Source organism: Syngnathus floridae, chromosome 21 (assembly GCF_059516105.1).
Source record: "Syngnathus floridae isolate MCC-2025c chromosome 21, RoL_Sflo_1.0, whole genome shotgun sequence".
Taxonomy (NCBI): domain Eukaryota; kingdom Metazoa; phylum Chordata; class Actinopteri; order Syngnathiformes; family Syngnathidae; genus Syngnathus; species Syngnathus floridae.
In genome coordinates, this window is record NC_142433.1 from 6,815,306 (window position 1) to 6,831,142 (window position 15,837).

The 15,837-nt window shown below is 52.2% G+C and overlaps 3 protein-coding genes across 10 annotated transcripts; 1 reads left to right on the forward strand and 2 right to left on the reverse strand.

Annotated features, from left to right (window-relative positions):
* Positions 1–1,113: 1,113 nt before the first annotated feature.
* Positions 1,114–8,590, forward strand: LOC148380335 (regulating synaptic membrane exocytosis protein 2-like). 8 transcript variants are annotated; one of them, XM_088364827.1, is made up of 29 exons: positions 1,117–1,952; positions 2,103–2,155; positions 2,234–2,353; positions 2,433–2,532; positions 2,614–2,737; positions 2,814–2,848; positions 2,911–2,954; positions 3,021–3,056; positions 3,241–3,371; positions 3,430–3,601; positions 3,678–3,822; positions 4,199–4,258; positions 4,334–4,448; positions 4,513–4,620; positions 4,680–4,733; positions 4,802–4,870; positions 4,941–5,000; positions 5,082–5,182; positions 5,269–5,853; positions 5,931–5,969; positions 6,058–6,080; positions 6,150–6,241; positions 6,323–6,457; positions 6,796–6,971; positions 7,387–7,522; positions 7,587–7,699; positions 7,764–7,865; positions 8,037–8,176; positions 8,251–8,590. In XM_088364827.1, the coding sequence occupies exons 1-29, from the start codon at positions 1,937–1,939 to the stop codon at positions 8,440–8,442; spliced, it is 3,276 nt and encodes a 1,091-aa protein (XP_088220953.1). In that variant the 5' UTR covers positions 1,117–1,936; the 3' UTR covers positions 8,443–8,590. The 8 variants fall into 8 exon arrangements, with proteins under 8 accessions (XP_088220948.1, XP_088220953.1, XP_088220947.1 ...); XM_088364826.1 differs by having other exon boundaries at positions 1,118–1,952; positions 2,811–2,848; XM_088364822.1 differs by having other exon boundaries at positions 1,114–1,952; positions 2,811–2,848; positions 2,911–3,056; positions 4,334–4,427.
* Positions 8,591–8,658: 68 nt separating this feature from the next.
* On the reverse strand, positions 8,659–13,343 carry lrp12 (low density lipoprotein receptor-related protein 12). Its single transcript, XM_088364828.1, has 12 exons — positions 13,078–13,343; positions 12,700–12,952; positions 12,482–12,538; positions 12,279–12,414; positions 12,006–12,208; positions 11,596–11,843; positions 11,389–11,538; positions 11,080–11,301; positions 10,731–10,997; positions 10,453–10,655; positions 10,244–10,376; positions 8,659–10,105 (listed from the first exon to the last, which is right to left on the reverse strand). The coding sequence occupies exons 2-12, from the start codon at positions 12,740–12,742 to the stop codon at positions 9,188–9,190; spliced, it is 2,580 nt and encodes an 859-aa protein (XP_088220954.1). The 5' UTR covers positions 12,743–12,952; positions 13,078–13,343; the 3' UTR covers positions 8,659–9,187.
* Positions 13,344–13,863: 520 nt separating this feature from the next.
* ntaq1 (N-terminal glutamine amidase 1) lies at positions 13,864–15,798 on the reverse strand. Its single transcript, XM_088364887.1, has 6 exons — positions 15,559–15,798; positions 14,766–14,865; positions 14,608–14,658; positions 14,387–14,535; positions 14,164–14,288; positions 13,864–14,086 (listed from the first exon to the last, which is right to left on the reverse strand). The coding sequence occupies exons 1-6, from the start codon at positions 15,615–15,617 to the stop codon at positions 13,962–13,964; spliced, it is 609 nt and encodes a 202-aa protein (XP_088221013.1). The 5' UTR covers positions 15,618–15,798; the 3' UTR covers positions 13,864–13,961.
* Between the last annotated feature and the right edge of the window lie 39 nt (positions 15,799–15,837).

A 15,837-nucleotide genomic window follows, 5' to 3' on the forward strand; every position in this document is an offset into this window, starting at 1 on the left:
ATTTTTATCACCGTTCTCCAAATCCATCGATCGTCTAAAACAGGGGTGTCAAACTCATTTTTTTCGCGGGCCGCATTGTAGTCATAGCTTCTTTTGGAGGGTCATTATGACTGTCAATCCATATAAGTAAATGTATGAGCACCTCATATTGTATACAGTAAAAGCTACAAAACAAACTAAAAAATAATTCATTTTCAAATTAGACAACTAAAAACTGGTCAAATATTAAAAAAAAAAAATATTAAAAGTGAAGACAATTTGCAATTCTAGTAATGACACACAAATTTGATGCACAATTTGTCTTCGGAGGCCACATATAATGATGTGGTGGGCCATATCTGGCCCCCAGGCCTTGAGCTTGACACCTATTGTCTCAAATAACAAACATCAAACGCAAAGACACAAAAGGCGTCATGTCGACAACATCGACAAACAAAAATTGTTGTATAGCTGTGCTGTCACATGAGCTATTTTTTCATACATCACCATCTGCACGCACACACACACACTTTAATAAGATTAACAGATTTTCAGGTCCTGCAGCTTGCAGAGGTTTAGCGCTGCTAAATGTAGCTAATGCTAACACAAGTTGCAAAGCATCCTGCAGACACCTGACCACATGGTGGTCATCTTCATTGACTTTGCTGCTCTCTTGCTGCTCTCCATGTGGCTCACAGCAAAGCAGGGTACTAGTGACAAATGTCGAGAAGCAGCCCATCTAGTGAGCGTTCCAAAACCGGCATTGATTCCAAGATAGGGTAAACTCAAGGCCGAGGGGGCGGAGCTAAGCACTGAGCTGCAAACATGCCGATTGAGCTTCATGTACTGTTTTTGTGTTGGTTGTATTGCATTGAGGACCTCATGAAGCTTGTGGACACCAAGTAAGGCTTCTCTCCCGCAGACAGAATGCGTGCAAGAAAATGGGAAGCGTCGAACAAACACATCTGCTATGAAGCAAGCCCGGCGATGCAGTGGGGTCAAGAATTTCAATTATATCTGTATATCTGACAGGAGGCGGAGCTCTCTGATGTTTGGAGAAAGGTGTGCTGCTTTACAGGTTAGCAGGCGACCAATCACAGAAGGTGACGTCCATGATGTTGTGGGTCCTGATGCCAAAGTTCTTGTGGTTGCCTAGCAACAGATGCATGCCTTTCAGGTCAAATCAGAAAGGGAAGGCTTTCATTGGTGACTTCTCCATGACCCCACCAAGATCTAGGTGGCTCCATGCTAGTCATGAACGCTAACAACCGACAAGGCAGTAGAACGTGAGCGTGTTGGTCACATGACTTGTTCATGGGGTGGGCCGCTGTGGGTGGTGTCAGTTTCTCAGCGCCGATCAGGGAATGTGGCGCGGGGCGGACAGGAAAGTAAGCGTCACGCTGACGATTTGCATGGCCTCGCCGCGATTGGACCACAAGTCAGCGAGCAGATTACAAGCGCTGATCTGGGATCTTTTTCTTCTCAGGCCGAGGCGCTCATGTGACACTTGGGTCAAGGCTCAATCTGACCTGTCCAGGACTCGGCCAAGACGCTCCTCAAGAAACAAGGGACGCGACGCTTGCGGCCGACCCCCCATCCCAAAAGTTGGCGGAAGCTCCGATCGTTAAAGCCCCCGGATCTTCAGCCCGGATGGCAAGGGCAGGGTCTGGCATTCAATTGGATTAAGCAAGCGGGAGGTGGATTAGCTGGCCGGCGTGCCGTGCCTGCACGTCACCGTGGAGACGCCAGAATAGCAACAACATGGCCGCCAACCCACCAGTCTTCCAGCCATTTGACATCCGAACGGGAGGTCCAGAAAAAAAACGACTTCTATTTTTTGCTCTGATCAATCCGGTGGCGGACGAATGAAGGCAAAAGGGCAGCAGGGCGAGCGCTAGTGCCGGTGAAGTCGAATTACAGTGTCAATTTTGGATGACGTTCACGCGTTCTGTTCTTCATGCGTTCATCTTTGAGTGAGTGCTGCATTGTTTTCTTTTCTGAACTCTCGCCGACTTGGATTCACCTTTGAACGAGCGTGGTACCAATGATGAATGTGTGATGTCATGACAAAGTAGGCTGGAAGTATGCCTGACCTTCCGCCTTTTCTCCGGGCCGATCGCTAGGAGACGATATGGACCAAGGCCGTTGGTGGCATGACGGCGAAGCCGTCACCACGGTAAGCCGAGTACCGCCCCATCGATGTTTGCTGCGGCCCGGCGAGCGCAAATTCATCCCGCCCGCTCTCACCCTTCAGCAACAGGTGTCATGGCAACCATCCACAGACGGCGAGCGTCTCATTGGCCGTATTCTGCTGAACAAGACCACCAAGGACGGATCCATTCACGCAGACGCCGGCGCGCTGCTCGGGCTCAAGGCTTGTCCTTCACTTGATCGCCGTGTCCTCGCATCCATCCGTTCAAACCCGTTCGGCTAAGATTCTCTGATCTTTGCAGGTGGTTGGCGGTAAAGTGACGGATTCCGGTCACCTGGGCGCGTTCATCACTAAAGTGAAACAAGGGAGTCTGGCGGATATTGTGGGACAACTACGACCAGGTGATGCGGCCTTACAGCATGCCAAGATTGTTATTGGGGGCTCCCGTTACGGGTTTCCGGTAACGGGGCATGCTCCTTTAGGTGATCAGGTGCTGGAGTGGAACGGTCACCTTCTACAAGGAGCTACCTTCGACGAAGTTTACAACATCATCCTGGAGTCCCAATCAGAGCCGCGAGTGGAGCTGTTGGTATCGCGACCAATCAGGTGAGCTCACGTGGTCCGGAGTAGGAACGAGTAACCGCCGAACTGACGACTGTCCCCTGATTGTGATGTCCAGCAGAGCGGCAGACTCCGTCCATCGCCAGTCCGTCTCCGGTGAGTTGATGAGCGACTGTGAAGTTTGATCAAGAGGTTCTAAGATTATCTTTTCGAAACAGGTTCCTTTGAGTCTCCCATAAGTCCAAACGCCATGCAAGCGCAGGTCTCGATGCAAGATGCCACGCCGTGTTCCCATCAACCGAAACGAGATTTGCCATTGTTGTTTCAGACGGCGAGCAAGCGTGTTTTGCTTCCCAGACTTCAAGTGAGTGAGACATCTATAGCACGGACTCTCGAATGCAAACATATCCTTCACTACCAAGAGTTTGAAGTGCTTCGGACTTAACTTAAGACACAGGATTTTGGGAAAAACAAACGTTCGCTCCCCCTCGTTCACTTGAACGTTGAAGTTTTATGAATACTCGGCTTCTTCTGGCTTTTTCTTGCAGGTGAAGCTGTGGTACGATAAACTTGGCCATCAGTTAATGGTCACCGTCCTGGGAGCTAAAGAACTTCCCGTCCGGGTCGACGGGCGGCCTCGGAACCTTTACGTTGAAATCTACTTACTTCCCGACAGAAGGTGAGAAGGTCAAAGGAGTAATTCCAAGGTGGTGGATGCGACTTGGTTTCCTCACCAGTGCTCAGAGTAAGCGAAGGACAAAGACGGTGAAGAAACTGGCAGAACCTCGGTGGAATCAGACTTTGGCATACTCTCCGGTCCACGAACGGGACTTGCGAGAGCGTGCGCTGGAGTTGACCGTGTGGGATCAGGCTGGAGTCGCTGAGGAAGGGAGTCAGTTCCTTGGAGAGGTGAGCACCTTTGTGACGCTTCCCCAATGACTGGAGGAGCACATGTGCAGCCCTTGTCGGTGTTGTGCTTGTCCAGGTTGTGATCGGGCTGGAGAAAAGCACTGTATTGGACGATCAGCCTCACTGGTTCAAACTTCACAGGAGTAGTTTTGCCTCCCTGCCACGAGTCAGCACTTCTCCCTACCTCCAGAGGAGACGACTGTCGCCCGGGAGGTTGCATAGTGAGTACGCCGAGAGCAGCTCAGTGGCCTAGTAGTAGAGTGTCTGCCCTGAGACTGGAAGGTTGTGGGTTCAAACCCCGGCCGGGTCATACCAAAGACTATAAAAATGGGACCCTTTGCCTCCCTGCTTGGCACTCAGCATTAAGGGTTGGAATTGGGGGGTTAGATCACCAAATGATTCCCGAGCGCGGCACCGCTGCTGCTCACTGCTCCCCTCTCCCCCAGGGGATGGATCAAAATCACATGGGGATGGGTTAAATGCAGAGGACAAATTTCACCACACCCAGATGTGTGTGTGACGATGATCATTGGGACTTTAAAACAGCGAACCAGTGAAGGAAGTCCAGGAAAGGTTTTCCCACTTTTTTTTCTACAGGTTTTCATAGGTTCAGCGACGGAGACTTTTCCGATTATGACTACGAGGACGGCGTATTAGGTAAACTTCAATTCCCCGCCCGCATCGGCGACACATCCCCGTGCATCTCGTGGCATTTTACTTCTTCATCCACAGACACCCGGCAGGGCAGCCGGCACCTCTACACCGAACGCGGGCCACCGCCGCCGCTGTCCTGTCCCGCCTTGCGCTGTGACTCAAACCCGGTCAGGTGCTCATCTCCAATCCACAGGTAATCTTCCGCTGCCTCCAACTCATGCCCGATTTGTCTCTTTAATTCACCGCTTGGCCTGCAGCGCAGCCCCTCTTTATCCGCTGTATCGCAACGACGCCGTGCATCTACTCCGATGCTCCAAGATCACTCGAGCTCATTCGGACGTCGGACGCCGCGGGAGCCTGGATAAGTAAGAGATGAGTGGAAACTGTTGTTCGGCGGCTGGGTTAACGTCGTCCGTGTGTGCAGGGGGTCATTGAGGAGGAGGCGGTCCGGAGCCATTTCTCTTGATTTTCCCGACTGGTACGGCAAACTCCCCACAAAATGCTCATGTGCTGTACAAACAAGTAGCTTCTGATGTCTGTGTGTAGTCACTCTGGAGGATTGTGCAACAGTTCCTGGCCCAATTATAAGGCAAACGGGAGCGCTGAGGACTTAAGGTGAGCCTGGAGAGGTTTTGGGGGGTGGCGTTGAGGTTCAAACACCCTGAGCTCTCCTTCTGCTATTCAGCCAGAACTTTATCCCAGACTTACATTGGGAAGGAGAACTCTTTGACGAGGAGCTGCTGAGGTAAATAAGTCATTCCTGACAAAGCCGTTGACGGGGATGACGACGAATGGTTTGTGAACGTGGCCGTTGCTCTTCCGACAGGGTCGATGGGTCGCTCCAGATGAGTCCTTGCGGAAGCCCCGATTGCGGCCGCCGAGGACGCCAGTTGCCCGCTGTCCCGCCCAAACGTGCGCCGGACACACGTAAGACCAACAGATGGACATCACATTGCTTTCTCCTTCTTCTGTTTGTCCAGTCTTTGTTTTTCTCTCATCCTGCAATCCATCAGTTTTGACCACAGCTGCTAAAGGAGCAACAACTGGAGCTGGTGCTTGGCCCACTCCTCGCTCCCCCGTCCACTTGCACAGACAAGCTCCTCCCAGTGACAGCCATCAATGCCCACCGCTCATTCGAATACAAGCTCCACCTCCTAGCGGACCGCCACAATCGCATCACCCGACTTGCGCCGTTGAGGCATCATCCTCCGCGACTGTACCACAAAAGCCAGCTCCTCCTCCGACCCCTGTCGAATCCCATCAACCTAGTCTTGCAGGCTCGTCAACGCCTCAACAAGCCCCGCCCCCGCTGAGCACAACTTCTGCCCCCTCCACTTGCCAGCAAGCCGTTCCCCCTCCTGTCACGACGACTCAGCAAGATGATCCCCCACACTTGACAACAACTCAAGACACTCGCCCGGTGCCCACCACGTGTCATCAAGCTCCTCCAGCTCCCCCAGCAGCGAGCTGCTCTCCAGCTCCACCAGCAGCGAGCTGCTCTCCAGCTCCGCCCCCTCAGACGCCAGGTGCGTGCGCAATGATTGATAATGTATCAGAGCCAGAGAGACGCTCTGCCACGCCCGGAAGCAGCAGGAAAGGTCAGTGATTGGTCAAAACGGCACCCTGTGACCTTGCCGATTAAACCCGCCATCTAACATTGTAACTTTTGGCCCAGAGGTCACATGGGAGGACCAGAGGACGAAAGCAGCAAATGGTACATGAGCATCTTTAGCATTTAGAATGTGATGTCATAGCAGCTCACCTGAGTGGCGTTTCCGTATTCTCCCTCCTGGCGACTGCAGGGGAGATGAAGGATCCAGACAAGGTGAGCCCACATCGCAAATGGCACAACTGGCGCAGGACCTGATTGACCTTTGGCGTCGTCGGTGCGTAGACACGGGACAGCCTGTCGTTGAAGTCATCTCTCAGCAACTTGAGCGACTTGTCGACCGAGTCCGCCATCCTCGACAACCTTCAAAGCATTAGGTGACCACGCTGTCGTGATAACTGTAGCAGCCGCCGTGTCCAGCGGACCTATTCAAACTCTCTTCTTATTGGTGGATGCAGCCAGGTGGATGGTTCGGAGGGTCAGGAGGGTCTGGACGTTCCTTCTGAGGACTACGGGATGGGATTGGCAGAAAAACCCACCCTGCAGACCAACGAATCCATGGAGGAAGGAGAGGAGGTGCCAGAGTCAACCAAGTAAGTGACAGCACAGTGTCTCCTTTAGTCTTTCGAGATCCTGACCTATCATTTCAAATGAAAAGTTCATGCTTGAATGCAGAGGTGGGTTTGTCGGTAAATTTGCATTCACCAGCGGACAGGTCATCGACATTATCAGTTTGTCGTTATTCCAAATCGACACAAACTGTCATCGTGATTCTGTCATTGATATTTTTGAGCGCCGTCAAAGTCAGATAAGAAAAATCCAATTCGATTAAGATGGTAAATGGAGTGCATAATTGTTTGTCAATGTCATACGTTCAGCCTTTAACTGAGTTTGTACCTCTCATTTTGACATGTCGTCCAACCTCCGACAGGTCGGCCGCTGCACCAGCCGCTAAGCCCGCCAATGCGGGCGGCGACATTTGTTCCCTGAGCCGTAACGACGATGATGATGATGACAAGAAGCGGCGATCTAGTTTGGGTGCTCGGGTGATGGGCATGGTGGGACTGGGAAAGAAGAGCCAAAGCGCCTCGCAACTCAATCCGGAGGGTGAGTCCCGTTCGACCTCCCACTGGGGTGCACCATGTCGGGAAACAAAACATGCGAGATGCCATATGGATATTAAGGTATTTATATAATTGCAATCATTAACGTGAACAGGTGCATCAAGAATTTTCATGATCTAACTTAATCATTTCCTTTTTTTTTATGCCACAAAATAAACAAACTCAATATATTCGTATCTGATTTATTGTAATTCCACGAGGTAATGTTCCACTATTGGACAGGGATACAGACTAAAGTGTCAAATAATAGTATCCAATTGCAACTGAAACTCATCGCATGCGATATGCCCATATGGCAAAATCGATTCTTTTCCCACAATATTGTGCAGCCCCGAGAACCGGAAATGGAATCAAGCAAAAGTCAGACTTTTGAAGCCTAAGCTCACTTTTCTCTTCAGAGGAAGAGAAGAAGAAGAAAGCGGTGAGGCTTCCCGTTCAAAGAAGCGTGGAAACCGGACTGGCTGTGGAGTTTAAGGCTCGCTTCACCCGCCAGCCCAGCCGTGATCCAGACGCAGAGGACCCCAAGCCCGGCGCGTACGAATCATTCTGGTTACAGCATCGTGTACAGATTACTCTCATCTTGTCATTTGCCTTTCAGGTTGATCTTTCCGGGAGTCAAGCTGGCCTCAGACAAACACTTCACTGGCTTCCTCGATGGCTTGGGTCCTGCCCAGCTGGCTGGCAGGCAGACGTTGGCCACGCCTCCCATGGGTACTGACCAATCATCATAAAACAAATTGGGTTCATATCGAATGGATGCCATTGTGCCGCTCAGGAGACATCCAGATCGGCATGGTCTACAGGAAGGAGCGCCTCGATGTGGAGGTGATCCGGGCCAGGGGGCTTGTGGGTAAACAAGGAAACAAAAACACGCCAGGTAAGTTCTCCGGAGAACACACAGGTTCCTCTGAGAAAGTTCTTGGCATTTTCCCAAGTTTTAGGGAAAGTTTCGTGTTAGAGCGCAAATTACGAGCAGTTGAGCCCACGATAAGGTTCTCGCGAGCTCCGTGACGTGGCTGCAATCGTGACAAGCTGCTCTGTGGCTCAGCTGCGTATGTGAAGGTCTACCTGATGGACAACGGCAAATGTCTGTTGAAACGAAGAACTCGTCTGGCCCGGAAAACGCTGGACCCTCTTTATCAACAACAGCTGCAGTTTGAAGAAAATCCAGAAGGCAAAGTTCTGCAGGTAAGGCAGAGACGTGGGCTGCAACACTTGTCGCGGGACTGACCTGTGCGCCACGCCGTAACCCAAATGCTCAGATCATCGTGTGGGGTGATTATGGCAAGATGGACCATAAATCCTTCATGGGCGCTGCTCAAGTTCTACTGGATGACTTGGACCTGTCCATCATGGTGATTGGCTGGTTTAAACTGTTCCCCGCCACTTCCCTGGTGGACCCCGCTTTGGCGCCGCTGACGAATAAGGAGACGGAGAGCAGCAGCGCGCCGTAAAGCAAACCAAAAAAGGGGACGTGTGCAAAGCGCCTCGTCGGCTGCGGCCTGGATTAGCGCGAGCTAAAGGCTAGCAAATCATAAAACGGCCATAGCGAGGACATGCAACACTGCTTTCAGTTTATCTTCCATAAAGCTTGTGAATATTTTCAAGGCTGGTGGCTCTTTTGTTTTCAAACTAATCTTTCACAATGAACACATGTATCCAAAAAAGGCGGCATTTTAAAATTTAATAAGTCAGTTTGAAAAACCAAAGGGAAAAAACGTCAAGTAATCATGCAGGTCAGAGAACACCACAATTAGAAGAACGCTAACAATAAATAGCCAAGGTACCAAAACCGAGAAGACAAAAAAAATACCCATGACATCGAGGACCTTTTTCTATGGAAATAATATCTGCAAAAGTTGACACCGCTTCACAATTTGGGGAGATGAGAACAATTTTTCCACACCAACGCATTGATTTGATTCAGCATCAAGATGCAAAGGTGTGGTTCTTGCTCTGAATGTCCTTGGAGACTGAAGGACAGAATGAATGACAGATCACCTGATCGGGGGTGGGTGGGTGGTGGTGGTGGGGGGCAATCAACACAAGGCCCGGGACACAGCGGGTCGGCAATGTCATTCTCAGTCACCGGTGCTGGCGATGTGAGCACGGCGAGGTTAGTGACAGAGCGTGGAGCCGCCGCCACTCTCACAATGGTCCCTTTAGCCGGTTTAGGCAGCAGGTTAGCCTTCAAGCCCGTTAGCATAGCTGAAGCAGCTCGTCGTCGCTGCTCTCCATCTTGCCTCCCACCTCAAGACACGTGTCCGGGATCTGAGCGGTGTGAACTTTCCCGCAGTAGTCGCAGGGTCCGTCCCGCGGACCGCTCGCGTCCTGATGTCGCGCCTTCTGAGCTGCCGTGGAAGAGGAGCGCGACGGACGCGAAGGCTGCGGGTCCAGGAGGGGCTGGCGGACGTCGCCAAACGACGACGAGTCCGACTCCGGGATCAAAAGCTCCACGTCATCTTCGTCTGCGCTCTGCTGCTGCTCAGTTGACTCCGCTCCCCTTCCTGTATCAAGCTGGCGTAGTGGACTGTGATTGCCCCAGGTCTGGTTCTGGGGGACGCGACTTGAAGTCATAATGTTCCTGGCCAGGCGGTGCAGATTTTGGGTCAGACGGTGCAGGGTGGAGGCGGGTGGGGCTCGGAGCCGGGACGGGTCACCGTGACTTTCCGCGTCTGAATCGGCTGTTTCCAGAGCGACCGTGGCCTGGCCGGGAGCATTTTGGACTCGGCAAAGCCCAGCTGGCGGGTTGGCGGGGGTCACAGAGGCCGTCGACGAAACGGTGGCTCCCACTGAAGTGGCGGGTGCACTCTTGTGGGGTAGAGGGGCGACAGGACCGCCCGCCGCCCCGACACCGCGCTCCCTCACCCTCTCGTTTTCTGTGTCCGTGTCGTCTGAATCCGGGGACGGCGGGTCCGATGCGGAACTCGCGGTAGCCCCGCTGTCCTCGACGTCGGCAGAGACCAGAGCCAGAGACCCCGACTGGCGAGACCGGGAGAAGTTGAAGAGGCTACGCCACAGGCCTCGGCGGCAGCGGCTGCTGGCGGAAGGGAGCCGAAGCGAGGTGAAGCCCAGCTGAGAGCGCACGGCCAGACGCAGGTTCTCCAGAACTGATGCCTGAGGACGAAGAGCCAGCAAAAGCAAAGTCAGTCACGATTGCGTGACAACACGGTATCCCCGACCACGAAGGCAACGTCTGACGCCACGTGAACAAACGTCCTGCCTGGGAGTCACATTTGTTCTGTGGGTGTTTACCTGACTCCCAGAGCAAACGGGGAAATCCTCCACAGGTGGAATCAAACCCTGAGCAATCAGCTGACCGTAGGAGGGCGGGGCTTCCCTCCTCAGTAGTTCTGCCTCCACTCTGGACAACTGCGTCTCGAAGGACCTGCAGGGTGAGCGTGCCGATGGCTAAGTGCGTGCGTGAAAAACTTGCCGCAAAAGACGTCGTCCATGGAGCTCACCTGCGTTCAGAAACGCGCAGCGAGTAGAGTTTGCACGTGCAGCCCAGCGCAATAACCAGCAGCAGGCCGCAGACCAGGCTGCCGATCACGGCAGCCGCGATCACCCTGGTTGGAACCACCACGGGACAACTTTCCTCATCGCTGCCATCGCCGCAGTCATCCTGGGCGTCGCACACCCACGACTCAAACACGCAACGGTTGTTCTGTGCACACATGACAGCGCAACTTTGCAGGTTTGCGCGGCACACACAGACGCTTCCGCACGCCAGGTAGAATACCTTGCAGTGGAAGTTTCCAGGCTGACAGAATAAGCAATTCTTTTCATCAGACCCGTTGGGGCAGCGGTTCTGGTAGTTGCAACGGTCAGATCTCGGGTAACAGGCTCCGTTCCGGGAGCAGGGGAACTCGTCCTCCTGACAGGCGGAGCAGTTAAGCTCGTCGCGGCCGTTGGGGCAGTGCCAATATCCGTCGCAGCGCTGTGGCGCCGTGTAGCAGCCCCAGTTGCCTCCGCAGGGAACCTCCCAGGGCAAGCAGAAGCCGTCCACCTGCGAAACCCAAATAGAGGCGTAGAGCCGCGGTCGAGCAGCAGCAGCCGAGCTGGCTCGGATCGCGCCCAGTCAGGACAACCTGGTAGGTGACATTGAAGCCCCTGGCGGCGTTGATCTTGTCGGCGTAGAAATGGACACGCAGCTGCCCGGATGACGACACCACGGCCACCGGCGCCCTCGAGTCGAAGGCCGTCAGAACCCTGAGAAGGCGCCGAGGGTTCTCCTCCAAACCGTCGTACACCTTGACGTAGTCGCCATAACCGGTGCCGTCCAGCTTAAAGTCGGTAAAGCGCAGGATGACCTGCCGGAGGGAGAAACGAAGGGTAGCCTTCAGAGCGGCTCTAGCGGCGAGCAGAAGGGAGGTCCGCTCGGTTTTGTCCCGCCGTACCTTCCTGTGGTCTCCAGTGTCAATCAGCCAGGTACAGTTGCTCCCTGGAGGGTAGAAGTCAGGATAGTTGGGAGAGCTAAAGGAGCCGTAGAAGTTGCGTAACCATTCCCCACAGGTGGGCACTTGGCAGTCGATCTCATCGCCCAGGTCCTGAAAGAGGCGGCAGAGGTTAGAGGGGAGTCAAAGTCAAGTCGAGACCGACCCCACCTGGCAGTCGATGCTGCCGTCGCAACGGAGGCTGTGAGGCAAGCAGGTGTAGATTCGCGTGTAGCGGGACAAGCACGGGAACTGGTCCAGGCTGCACGGCTGGAAGGAGAACGGCGAGTCCACGCACAGATCCTCGTCCGAATTGTCGCCACACTCATCCATAGAGTTACAACGCCACCAGTCGGGGATGCATTTCCCATTCGAGCAGTGGAACTGGTCCACGTCGCAGCTGGAAACATCCGGCTTACCTGTCGCCAAAGCAGGTAAAAAAAAAATATTGTTTTGTTTTGCTATGGGATGACGTACACATACCAGAGGGCATCGTGCATAGTGGCGCTCTCATGTCAATAAATAAATAAATTAAACACAGTAATAGTCTTTTTACTTTTATGAAACACTCCCAAGCTCACCTGTGACGTAGGACAGCCGGAAGCCTTTTCCCGAAAGAGCGTCGTCAGAGCGGAAATGGATCCAGACGTGGTCCTGCGAGGAGATGTACGGAGGTGGCAGAGAGGAGCCACATACGCGCAGACCGTCTAGGTTCTTGTAGCTGCTGATGGACATCCAGTCCGACGAGCAGCGATGTGATCCCTGCAGGTCGAAGTCCTGGAAGCTGCAGAGGAGGGACCAAAAAGGTGCAGTGAGGCACAGCGAGGAGCGAAGCGGTTGCCGAGGCACCATACCTGATGGTGACCCTGTCACCGGGTCGGCCTCTGATGTTCCAGCTACAGTTGAGGCGGGCCGGGTACTGAAATGGCCAACCGGGACTGGCGATGACCCCGCTGGATGCTCGGAGGAGCTCCGACGACTCGCCGCACGCTGAAAAAGGCCACAGAGTCATGACCGGCCAGATCCCACGCACACCCCCGCCGTGTTTGGTGCTCACCATTGGAAATGCCCGACACCAGAACGTTATCGTTCCTCTGAGAAGCGGCGTGGCATCCTGCACAAACAGACAACTTTGACGCCATCGTGCAGGCAAATCATTTAGCAATCGTTGCCAGGGCGACACGGGCTGATGTTAACCGCATCCAACATGAACAATGCAAAGGGCACATTCAGATTTCAAAACAAGGACGGCGCGTTGAGTTGACGTCAACTAACCTGTTAAGAAGAGCAAGAAGACACCCCAGACGATGGCGTCCATGACGACGAGTCCAAGGTCACGAATGTGCAGTTAGCTTAGCAGGAATCGACAGAGATGCTGGCCAAGCTAAGCTCAAGAATTCACATAAAGACTGGGATCGCGGGCGGGCACTCTCTCGCTATTGCAAGCCCCGCAAAGCAGGATGCTCCATCATTTCTCTCAAGCGACGTCCTCGGAGATCAAAAGCCTGCACAGTGCCGATTGTTTTGTCTACAAATGCAAAATATGGCGTTGTGCGGCCTGGGACGAATGAGCAAGCGGGCGGGCGGGCGAGAAGCTCATGCTACACCCGCCTGCCGGGATGCCGGCGAGATTGGAACACAAAGCTAGCTCACCGAGGCCGATTAGCACCGCATGCTAACGCAGCTAAGCGACCAACCGGCCGCGCTCGTCCTCGTCAGCGCCTACGCGGAGGCCCAACGGGACCGGACCAGTTTGCCGGAACGCGACGAGCATCCGTTGCTACCATCTCGAGGCGTTCGACGACGAAAGAAACCCGCAGATGCAACTTTGTTTTTCTTTTTTCTTCGCGTCTCGAGCAGCAGCTGCTGTTTGTTTGTTTGACGACAACCAGGCCACGCCTTCTTCGTGACGTCACAACATGGTGACGGCAGGAAAACGAAATCCTAAAAAATAGGGGGTCGCTGATGGTGAAGGGGTACGCTCGCCTGTTTTGTGTTCCGACACCGTGTGTGCGTGCGTGTGTAACAAAGAAAACCTAAAACATATGGTTTAAAAACAATTGCAAGCTATCACGTTAAAACGTGAAAAAAGTAAAGTAGGTCACTGGTGCAATCCTTTTCATCTCATAAAGCAAAACTACTTGCACTATAGTATAATAATGCTAATGTTAAATAAATTAGTTAAAAAAGGATGGGGAGGTGCAACATCGTCATCATCCTCTGCCAATCACCTGAACCAGATCAGGAATTGTCTTGTTTTGCCAAATGCATTATTAGATTCAGTCATGAAATTGATCATGTGTTTTTCTGGTGTGACAGCAGCGCACCTCTGTATATTTACTACTCTGCTCACATGTTTTGTTGTTGTTCAGATGAGATTCAACCAGACTGCTGTTTATTGCGCTTATTGAGAAACAATCACTCATTCAGAGTCCCGCGTGAAAAATGTCAAAAACGTGTTTTACTGTGGTAAATATGTTAAACACATTTCGCAATGGCATCACACGCACACGCAAACGCACGCACACACTAACACACTATGACAACGATGCCGATGGCAAGCCTTTAACGTAGTGCCGCAGAAAGTGGTCCAAAGTAAAAATGTCGCCCCATCCACGGGTGGGATCCATGCAGATAAAGTCTTCCAGGTTCATGTGAGAGTCTGCATAAGAAAAAGATTACAACAGAGGTCATGGAGGGTGTTAGCTCAATGCCCGTCTTCTACACATGAACTTTGACCTGCAGTGAAGATTGGGGAGTATGGCGGCGGGGGCATCTTCCAGGACCCATCAGCGTTCTTCATGTGCGACCGGTCCGAGGCAAAGTTCAACAGGAAGCAGTCAGCGGGGACCACACGCAACTTCCTGCATGACATTAAGTGAGGTCAAGGATCGTTCCTTCTTCCTTCCCACCTCGACTTTCCAAGGCTCATTTGAGCGGCTCGGGCAACGGCGGTGGCTACCTGTGGTACTCGGGCCGAAGGCTCCCGTCAGTACGCAGGGCACGGGCGGCGTAAAGCTTCAGATCGCAGGGAAATGGCAGGACGGAGTCCAGGTCGTAAACGGTGGCCTCGAACCCGGCCCGGACGTGAAGTAGAACCACGTGATAATCCTACACAGACGTCATGCTTGACTCACGTGGAACGATCGCGTCGAGCTAGCGTATCGCCCGGCACCGTCCTACCCAAATGACGGGCTGCTCTCCGCACGCCGACTTCTGTTTCCACAACGGGACCTGGCCGCAAAAGCGGCAGGTTTTAGGAAAATCCATCATCCAGAACGTGTTCACATCCCGCTTTTGGGAGCGCGTCGGCCGCCCGCATAAGACGACTGCGATCTCACCGTTCTGTTGTCATTGGAGATGAACACCACAAAAAGTTCTTGGAGAGGCGCACTTCTCTCCCGACGGACCAACTCGCAAAGTTTCCACACGTTTTCTTCACTGCAAAGGCCCAACAGTAATGATAGAAAAGGAAAGGAAACATTGATGGGTAAAAGAACATGTCTGGTAGTCAACGGGCGCTACGTTTGCAAATAGAAGAGGGAGGTGAGCTAAAATGTTGGGTTATTTGTGTTGCAAGAACGTGGGTGCGAGTATAAAATATTTTTGAAAGTTGATATCCTCCATCAGTAGCTTACATTTAAGAGCGTTGCTGCCTCCTAGTGCGAAGGCGTTATTAAGAAATTCATCCTCTGATTTATTTAACTCTGATCTTGTTTTGTGGTTAGATTTTTTTGGTCAGTATATATTATTCAGTTAATTTAACTCATTCGTCCAGAGAGTTTCAACTTTATTTTTGATTTAGTCGTCCAGATATAATCAAAATAAAAACTACACGAACATTGAGCTGAAATTTGGTAATTCAACATTTAGCCACCGTTTATACAACTTGATTATTTTTGTATTGAATATTTAATTTAATATTTTAGTCTCGAGTCAGGATAAAATATAGACCGATTGTCGAATTTTGGTCTAAACTTAGACTAGCCATCTGTCTATGGCTCAGTGGGAAGGTTCATAAATGGTGATCGATCGCACTCGATCAAATGTGGACGAGCAATACACAGAAAGTAAACATTTGACTCCCTTGGTCTTGATGAAATGTCGGGCAATAACGCGACTGACTCTTTTTACCAGTAACAGCTGCTGTAAGCACACTCGTCCTGGCCCGGCGTGATTCTGTCTTCTGTCATTTTCCACCAACACAAAAAGTGACGTAAAGCTTCTTCTTTCTTTGTAGTTTACGGCAGGGTGCACCATCTTCAAGGTGCATTACCGCCACCTAGTTTATTGAAGTGTGAACCAGCGTACCTACCATCCCATCATTAGTTTTCTTCCTGCCAAACCTGTCGCAATATGCTATCTAAAAAGCATCTTTTAATGTCATCTCTGCCCCCAATTTTTTCCTTGTCG